At 44.3% G+C, this 9,243-nt stretch overlaps 1 protein-coding gene across 1 annotated transcript; it reads right to left on the minus strand.

Moving 5' to 3' along the window:
* Positions 1-2,552: 2,552 nt before the first annotated feature.
* fadd (Fas (tnfrsf6)-associated via death domain) lies at positions 2,553-6,804 on the minus strand. The gene is made up of 2 exons (XM_063063130.1): positions 6,356-6,804; positions 2,553-5,016 (listed from the first exon to the last, which is right to left on the minus strand). Exons 1-2 carry the CDS (start codon positions 6,669-6,671, stop codon positions 4,745-4,747), a joined length of 588 nt encoding a protein of 195 aa, XP_062919200.1. The 5' UTR covers positions 6,672-6,804; the 3' UTR covers positions 2,553-4,744.
* Positions 6,805-9,243: the final 2,439 nt, after the last annotated feature.

Genomic DNA, 9,243 nt, shown 5'->3' on the forward strand with positions numbered 1-9,243 from the left:
CAGAAGAGATCTTAATGATCCAGAAACCTGAAACCCTGCCTGCTGCACCAGTTCCTCAAGCACGCATTCATCTACCAAATCATCCTATTGTTACCCTCAATAGCGTGTGGCAGAGGCAGAAATCCAGAGATTACTACCCTGGAGGTCCTGCTTTTCAGCTTTCTAGCTAGCTCCATAAATTCTCTCTTCAGGACCTCTTCCCATTTCCTACCCATGTCACTGGTGCCAATATATATCAAGACTTCTGGCTGCTCACCCTTCCCCTTTAGAATACCATGGACCTAATTCAAGACGTCCCTGACCCTGGCACCTGGGAAACATTTCATCCAGGTGTTTCTACCGCATCCAAAAAACCTTGTGCGTACTCCTCTAATTATGGAATCCCCTATCATTACTGCAATCCACTTCTCCCCCCTTTCCTTCTGAGCCACAGTGCCAAAGACCTGTCACTGCAGCTTCCCCAAGGCAGGTTGTCCCCTTCAACAGTATCCAAAGCAGTATACTTATTAGAGGGAAATGGCCACAGGTGTACCCTTCACTGGCTGCCCATTTTCTTTCCTTCTCGAGACAGTCACCCAGTTACCTGCCTCCTGCAGCTTGGGCGCGACTACACTCCTGTAACTCCAATCTATCACCATCTCAGTTTCCTGTATAAACCAAAGGTCATGAGCTGCAGCTCGAGTTCCTTAACACGTTCCCTGAGGAGCTGCAGCTTGGTGGACCTGGTGCAGATGTGGTTATCCAGGAGGCCTGGATTCCCACATCCCACATGAAGAACTCAACATTGCCCCTGTTGCTGTCCTCACTGATCCAACTAGCTAGATGAAGAATGAAGAACAAACTTACCAGGTACATACCTTGCCCAAGCCTGATGAGCCAGTACTTCCCCACTCTATCACTGGTCCACTCCAACAAAGGCCCTGCCTAATTTTGATTTGCCCTTGCTAATGAAATGTTGTTTAACATGGATCACAAGAAGCCATTCATCAGAAATGTAAACGCCACGTGGTGTCATTTTTAATATAGTGGCTAAACTCTCATCCATCAAAAAGTTTATTGTTCCCAGGTCAGGCCGAGTAGAGATTCTACTGGCAACTGTTCTCATGGCTTTGGAGCAGGTGTTGATTCTGTTGTGTCATCTGTATCTTCCTCAGTATAACTTTGAATTTAGATTTTACACAGTCATTTCCCTTATCCTGCTCACATGGCATACCTTTTGAACACGAGATTGTGTAGATGCCGGAAATCCAGAGCAACACACACAAATTCTGGAGAAACTCAGTAGCTCAGACAGTATCTATGGAAGGGAATAAACAGTTGACGTTTTTGACTGACACCCTTTCCCTAGCATTTTCTATGTGGCACACCTTTTCTGTTAGTTTTTCTGCTTCTTGTCCTGCCACTGTTGGTTGTTGTAAACCATTCACAAGGTGGCATCCACATTACAATCATGTCTGACGAATCTCATAGAATTTTTTGAGGATGTAACTAGTAGAGTGGATAGGGGAGAACCAGTGGATGTGGTATATTTGGATTTTCAAAAGGCTTTTGACAAGGTCCCACACAGGAGATTAGTGTGCAAACTTAAAGCACACGGTATTGGGGGTAAGGTATTGGTGTGGGTGGAGAATTGGTTAGCAGACAGGAAGCAAAGAGTGGGAATAAACGGGACCTTTTCAGAATGGCAGGCGGTGACTAGTGGGGTACCGCAAGGCTCAGTGCTGGGACCCCAGTTGTTTACAATATATATTAATGACTTGGATGAGGGAATTAAATGCAGCATCTCCAAGTTTGCGGATGACACGAAGCTGGGTGGCAGTGTTAGCAGTGAGGAGGATGCTAAGAGGATGCAGGGTGACTTGGATAGGTTGGGTGAGTGGGCAAACTCATGGCAGATGCAATTTAATGTGGATAAATGTGAAGTTATCCACTTTGGTGGCAAAAATAGGAAAACAGATTATTATCTGAATGGTGGCCGATTAGGAAAAGGGGAGGTGCAACGAGACCTGGGTGTCATTATACACCAGTCATTGAAAGTGGGCATGCAGGTACAGCAGGCGGTGAAAAAGGCGAACGGTATGCTGGCATTTATAGCGAGAGGATTCGAGTACAGGAGCAGGGAGGTACTACTGCAGTTGTACAAGGCCTTGGTGAGACCACACCTGGAGTATTGTGTGCAGTTTTGGTCCCCTAATCTGAGGAAAGACATCTTTGCCATAGAGGGAGTACAAAGAAGGTTCACCAGATTGATTCCTGGGATGGCAGGTCTTTCATATGAAGAAAGACTGGATGAACTGGGCTTGTACTCGTTGGAATTTAGAAGATTGAGGGGGGATCTGATTGAAACGTATAAGATCCTAAAGGGATTGGACAGGCTAGATGCGGGAAGATTGTTCCCGATGTTGGGGAGGTCCAGAACGAGGGGTCACAGTTTGAGGATAGAGGGGAAGCCTTTTAGGACCGAGATTAGGAAAAACTTCTTCACACAGAGAGTGGTGAATCTGTGGAATTCTCTGCCACAGCAAACTGTTGAGGCCAGTTCATTAGCTATGTTTAAAAGGAAGTTAGATATGGCCCTTGTGGCTACAGGGGTCAGGGGGTATGGAGGGAAGGCTGGGTTCTGAGTTGGATGATCAGCCATGATCATAATAAATGGCGGTGCAGGCTCGAAGGGCCGAATGGCCTACTCCTGCACCTATTTTCTATGTTTCTATGTTTCTATTATGGACTCCCACCACCCAGGACATAGCCTCTTCTCATTACTACCATCAGTGGGAATGTACAAGAGCCTGAAGACACACACTTAATGTTTTTAGAACAATTTCTTCCCCTCCAGCATTAGATTTCTGAACAGTCTCGAAAACTATAAACCCTACCCCACTATTTTTGTTCTTTTTGCACTACTGATTTAATTTTTTATTATATATTTATTGCCATTCATAGCATCTTATGAATTGTACTGTACTGCTGCCGCAAAACAAGAGTTTTTACGACGTATGTGATTGATAGTAAACCTGATTCTGAACCCTATTACATCTTACCTTCCGATGAAAAATCTCCAAGTTGAGCAGTTAAATATGAACACAAGAGATTCTGCAGATGCTGGGAATCTAGAGTATCACATACTAAATGCTAGAGGAACTCAGCAGGTTGGGCAGCATCTATGGGAAAGAAACCTGAATAAGGTGGGGAGAGGGGAAGGAGCACAAGCTGGAAGACGATATGTAAAGCCAGGTGAGGGAGGAATGAAGTGAGAAGCTGGGAGCTGATAGGTCAGAAAGGTAAAGGGCTGAAGGAAGAGGAATCTGATAGGACAGGAGAGCAGACAATGGGAGAAAGGGGCACCAGAGAGAGGTGTTAGGCAGGTGAGGAGAAGAGGCAACAGTGGAGTTAGAGTGGGGAATGGAAGAACAGGGAAAGGAGAGGGAGAAAAATCACTATGCTGGGGATTTACAACAGAAAGTAGAAGACACTTTTTATCTCACTAGGTTTGGGATGAGGTATTAAACACCCTTTCTTCTGCAATGTACTTCTCATTCCAGTATGTAATAGATTTCACACTAATACCTGAAGAAGAGCAGTATGGTTTTCCAGGTGTCTAGCTGATATTTAGCTCTCAACCAACACCACATATTAGATTATCTGAGTCATTTATCTCAGCTGTGAAATCCTGCCATGACCAGACTGTCATTTCTCTCCAACCGAGAATAAATTTCACAAGCAATATACCACAAAGCATTCCAAACATTGCCCATAAATTCACAGAAATCGACTTTCTTGTCATTAAAATGACATGTGCTGGAATCTGTGTCACTTCAGTCCCTGGAGTGAATGCAAGATATATAGCTTTGTAAGGGAAGAAACCCAGCATCAGGGGGGCGGGGGGGGGGGGTGGATTCTGACTCGACTGGAAAACCAGCACAGGAAAGATACAGAAGATATTGCGGTCAATACTCGCTCTCCAGTCTTTCAGGGAAGAAGAAAAAACACGACACTGCAAGCAGATGTGGATCAGCCTTGCCTTTCCATCGAGTGGTCCTGCTGTCAGGAAATGCAAGCCAGGACGTCATACACTTCAGACCTGTTAATTCATCACCATGTTAAGCAGAGTACAAGTATTAACTGTTTGTGTTGTTGGATTACTAGTGAAGTCACACAAAAGGCCCCTTCAGCATGAATATAAAGTACATCATTAAAATATATATTTTACTGAATCATAATCTGGTTTGTACAAAATAAACTTTGAAGTACTCCCCAAGACAAACTCTTATTAGTGCACTTTTTGTAAACTCTTTTCTCAAATGGCTTTGAGCAGAACACGGATTTCGACTTGACTGAAGCTGTATGCACACTCTTACACTTCCGTGATGTGATTCTATCAATCCTACTGTTATGGTGTCAACGTGGCCAACAGGAGTAGATCGTGGCATCACCTGGAGGAGACAATTGCATCGACTTGCATCCAAATGTAGTATAGGACTGCAATCTGTGACTCAGGAGGTTGACTCTTGAAGTGAAGTCTCCAGGGAAGTGTCAGCCCATGCTGGGAATGGATCCTTCACTCTGGCAAGCCCATGCACGGTCATGATCAAGGAAAATACAGAGCTCTGATACCAATCACAGAACCAGAACTGTTCATCAAATGACAGAAGGTCTAGTTTCAACCTTCAAAGGACTACATGATTTGCTCCACATACAACCTAGCAAGTTGCAGTTGACATTACTTATGCTCCCTGCTTAAAAGTCACCTATTCTTGTTTACCTCCTCTTGCACGCTATCTGCAATCATATTCAGTCTGCAGTTCCGTAAGGCGGTTACCAGACACTCTACAGTAGCTTCTTGCCCCTTTACCTCTTGCCATTCCTGCAGTGTTTTCGAAATCTGAACCTGCATGTTACGCGGATCCCCGTATTCAATTTCCTGAAGACGAGCCTCTTTGAATCCAAGCTTTCTCGCAAGCATCCGCCAGTCTCTTCCGATGTTATCACGAATTACGTCAATTGCAACATCTACATCTGGAAAGTAAAGTGAATTCTTAAAGAGGCAAGGTAAAAGAAATCAGTATTTCAAATTTTAATCGGCAGTATACCCAATAACTTGGGCTCCAGCAACTGTCTATGGCAATGAATTCCACAGACTCCCCATCCTCTAGTTAAAGTAAATTCTCCTCATCTCTGTTCTAAAGGGACGCACTTCTATCCTGAGGCTGTGCCCTCTGGTCCCAGACTCACTCACTTTAATATCCAGGCCTTCCAATATTCGATAGGTTTCAATGAGATGCCCCTGCATTCTTCTAAACTTCTCTGGGTACAGGCCCAGAGAATTCATTGCCACATACTCAGCATTTGTGGAAAGAGACAGTTCACAAGGGTCTTGGTCTCAAAACGTTAACTTTTTCTTTTCTCCAATCTGCTTGACTTACTGAGTCCTTGAAAAGAACTGCTGGAAATCTGAAATAAAACAGAAAATGCATCTATGGGGAAAGAAACAGAGTAAATGTTTCAGATTAGATACCTGTCCTCTTCATGTTTCCAGCCTTCCCGAGCTGAGTTTTTATTTCAGATTCTCAATTTTTGTGATTTTCATCTTGATGCCAACAATCCATCCAGAAGATGGCACTGGTAGTTCAGAACTTCAATACTACATTCAACTGCTCACCTTAATCACTCACTCCAAGACTTTGTAGTTCACCCAACACTAATAACTAGTTGGCATGAAAAGTTACCAGCATTTTCAGTTTTCACCTCAGATTCCCACTATCTCCTTTTCTAATTTCTATAGTTTATCACAAGGGATTGGAACTGCACATTGTTTGAAAGCTCAACCCAGTTACTTATTCTGGCCATTGAACATTTGTTAAGGCAAACAATAAACTGCTTGAGGAATTACTACCTCACCTGGAAGGGCAGTTTTGTAAACGTCACCCACAATTATCCCTATCCACCCCAAGTTTCTCCCACCACCTAACACCCCAGATCTCCAACCACTCTATCTCCCTGCACCCACCTACTTGAATCCGTCCGCGTAATCACTCCCTCCACCGTTAACTTGTTTCACCTATCATCCACCAGCCTCTGGCTCATCCCGCCCTCTCCTTTCTACCAGCCATCTCCCCCAACCCGATCCCTCAATTCAGTCCTGAGCCGAAACGTCGACCTTCCCAGATGCCGTTCAGCCTACCGAGTTCCTCCAACAGTTTAGTTTTGCTCCACTTTCCAATATTTTTGGTCTCACACGCTTGTGAAAGACCCGCTATGAGTTCGGGCACGGCTTCAAGATACGAGGGCTACCCATTTACAACTTTAACTGCAGGGAGGTGCCGTCCCCTTCCAAAGTTGCTTCGAGCCGTCTTACCCGAGTTTCTCCCAACTTCGCACATCGGTGGTTGGAGCGGCTCACCGCCCCGCTGGTAGTCAGACAGCTTTTTCTCCAGGTCGGGTCTCTTGATGCTCTTCAGCAGCTGGCCTAAAAAACGGGTGTCTTCTTGGGAGAGCAAATTGAGTTCTTCCAGCACCTGGAACAGCTGGATGCCGCTCACTAATGTTTCCAATCTCCTCTTGCCGATGTCATCCTTGCACAGAAACTTTAGTGTTTCCAGATTCTCCCCGGTCAGGTTCTCGGAGATGTCACTGAGCAGCACCTTGAACCTCATGCCCTCGTTGGCCGCCATGGGGGCGGAAACTGCTACGGAAGACGCGAGTTAGGGACTGAGAACGCAAGTCTCTGGAAATGGGTCTGGGAGACCACAACCAACACCACAGCTGCCGTTCCCTCTTCCCGCCCGAAATGGCTGCCGCCTTCCTTTTCCGGGTGTCCGGACTCCAGTTCGCCCTCCCCCTAGCGGCCGGGAGGTGGTATCGCGCCCGACCGCTGGCGCATGCGCCCGCCGCGGGCACCAGCCGGCGCTTCATTCTGTAGAATTCATTTGCACGGACGACTGTGGAGGCGAAGTCGTTGGATGTAGTTAAATTGGAGGTTGGCAGGTTCTTCATTAGTAAGGGCATCAAAGGTTACAGGGAAAAGGAAGGAGAATGGGGTTGAGAGGGAGATTAAACCATTGATGGAATGGTGGAGCAGACTCGATGGACCTATTGGTCTAATTCTGTTTCCATGTCCTAATGTGAAAGAGTAGAACAATTATAATGGAAGTGCTAAGTAGATCTGCAGAGAGTATCCAACAATGAGTGAGTCACCATACTTTCTGAACCTCCAATGTAAATTGACCTAATATATAAATGTCACCAGACCAGAAGAAGGCAATGGAATTTGAATATTGAGTTCTCTAAGATCTGGTAACCACTCTCTTCTGAATATATTTATTTACTCCTCATCACACTGCCCTTTCCCACATCCTATTTATTTCGTGAACCACCTATCACCTCCAATTACATCATTTCCACTCTCCTCTACATCCATTATGTGACTATCAACCCCCCCCCCCCTCCATCGACCACCTGCCAGCTCTTGGCCCACCCTTCCTTCCACTATCTTTCAGTCTATACATAAAATGTCAACCGTTCATTTCGCTGCATAGATGCTGCCCAATACATTGAGTTCCTCCTGTACTTTGTATGTTGCTGCAATGGAATCAGAGGCCAACTAGTCCTAAAACTGAACTGGAGTTTTAACTTTTTAATTTATGTCTACTGAAATCTACTTTTTAATTAATGTCTACCAAGAGGACTACAACCTTGTAGGGTTGGGAGGTTTGTGTGCCTCCATGACCTGGAGAGCTATGTTGGCTTTATGCTTTGGCTCTTGGTAGGGTCACCAATGCCAAACAGGTCAATGGGTTGAGGCCAGACTAAGAGTGGTCCATCGGTCCACTAGGTTTGGGGGTTCAGCTCAGGGCTAACAACCCTGACTGGTCAAAAAAATTGATACGGAAACAGCGATGAAGAATCCTTCTACATCTGAATGTGACAGTATTCCTGAGTCTCCACCCAGAACTTGCATGACTGACAGTAGTGAAAACTGAACTAATGACACGATGAAGGAAGCCTTCAACACCATCGGAGGTGGAAGACCTTCCTTGCTGCCTTAAATGCCAGTGGTTTTACGGGCGGTAGGTAGGAAGTCATGTGGGAATAAGAGCATTGCAGGAAAACAAAGAATGTGATCGTTTTAAAGCACGTCTTGTAAGGAAAGGTTGAGCGAGTGAGGACTTTTCTCTTTGGGGCAAAAGGGATGAGAGGTGACTTATAGAAATGTACAAGATGATAAGAGACATAGAGTGGACAGACAAACACTTTTTTTCTCAGGGCGGAAATGGCTATTATGAGAGGGCATAATTTTAAGGTAAATGGAGGAAAGTATGGGTGGGGGGATATCAGTATTATTTTTTACACAGAGAGTGATGGGTGTATGGAATGCCCTACAAAGGGTGGTGGTAGAGCCAGGTACATTAGGGACATTAAAGAGACTCTAAGATAGGAACATAGATGAAAGAAAAAATAGAAGGTTATATTGTAGGGAAATGTTAGATTGATCTTGAAATAGGTTAAAGGGTTGGCATAACATCGTGGGACAAAGGGCCTGTCCTATGCTCTGCTGATCTAAGGTATATAGCATATGATGAAATAAGTGATTTTCTACTCTTGGGGCCAAGAAGATTATCAATGAGATCCTATTTCACTATCTTGTAAAGTATTTCAATTGACTCTGCAGTGCTGTACTATGTGAGCACTACCCCACTGGAGGGGCTGACTTTCCAATGAGAAATTAAACTGGAGCCGATTTATGGTTCATGACTTAATGATCACTGTTCCAGTCGCTGGGTGACCATTCCTCCAACATCACAGAAGATTAGAGAAGTGAGGGAAATGGTTCTTTCTCCAGGCTAATCAATTTGTAGTTATATATATTAATGGAATGTGGTCACAATTATCAAAGGATTCTGAATATAAATTAGCCTTGCGAGTTAATAAAAATATTGTGATATATCAGCTGTAAACTCCTCCAATCACAAACCATTCATAAAGATCGGCTATGAAATAACTTAATTCTGTCTTCTGTACATGAAGCTAATCAACTAATTATTTTATACTGGGAATTAACTGCTTTAGTGAGCTGCACTGTTGATTAATTTGTCCGCTGATTGTTTACTAATTGAAATAATTGAACTACCTCTTGCCCTCTGTTGTTAACCTGTATAATAATTCAAATTTCTAATTTTTGTTTAGTTGCAGTTAGCTTTGATATTAAAATTAGAGCTGCTCATCCATTACTTTGCAGTCTGATTG

This window comes from Mobula hypostoma, chromosome 11 (assembly GCF_963921235.1).
Source record: "Mobula hypostoma chromosome 11, sMobHyp1.1, whole genome shotgun sequence".
NCBI classification, from domain to species: Eukaryota; Metazoa; Chordata; class Chondrichthyes; order Myliobatiformes; family Myliobatidae; genus Mobula; species Mobula hypostoma.

Coding starts and splice junctions, on each gene's coding strand:
- fadd (XM_063063130.1), bottom strand. CDS start 6,671: ATGGCGGCCAACGAGGGCATGAGGTTCAAGGTGCTGCTCAGTGACATC. Junction 5,017..6,355: donor CGAAGTTGGGAGAAACTCGG/GTAAGACGGCTC, acceptor TTTACTTTCCAG/ATGTAGATGTTGCAATTGAC.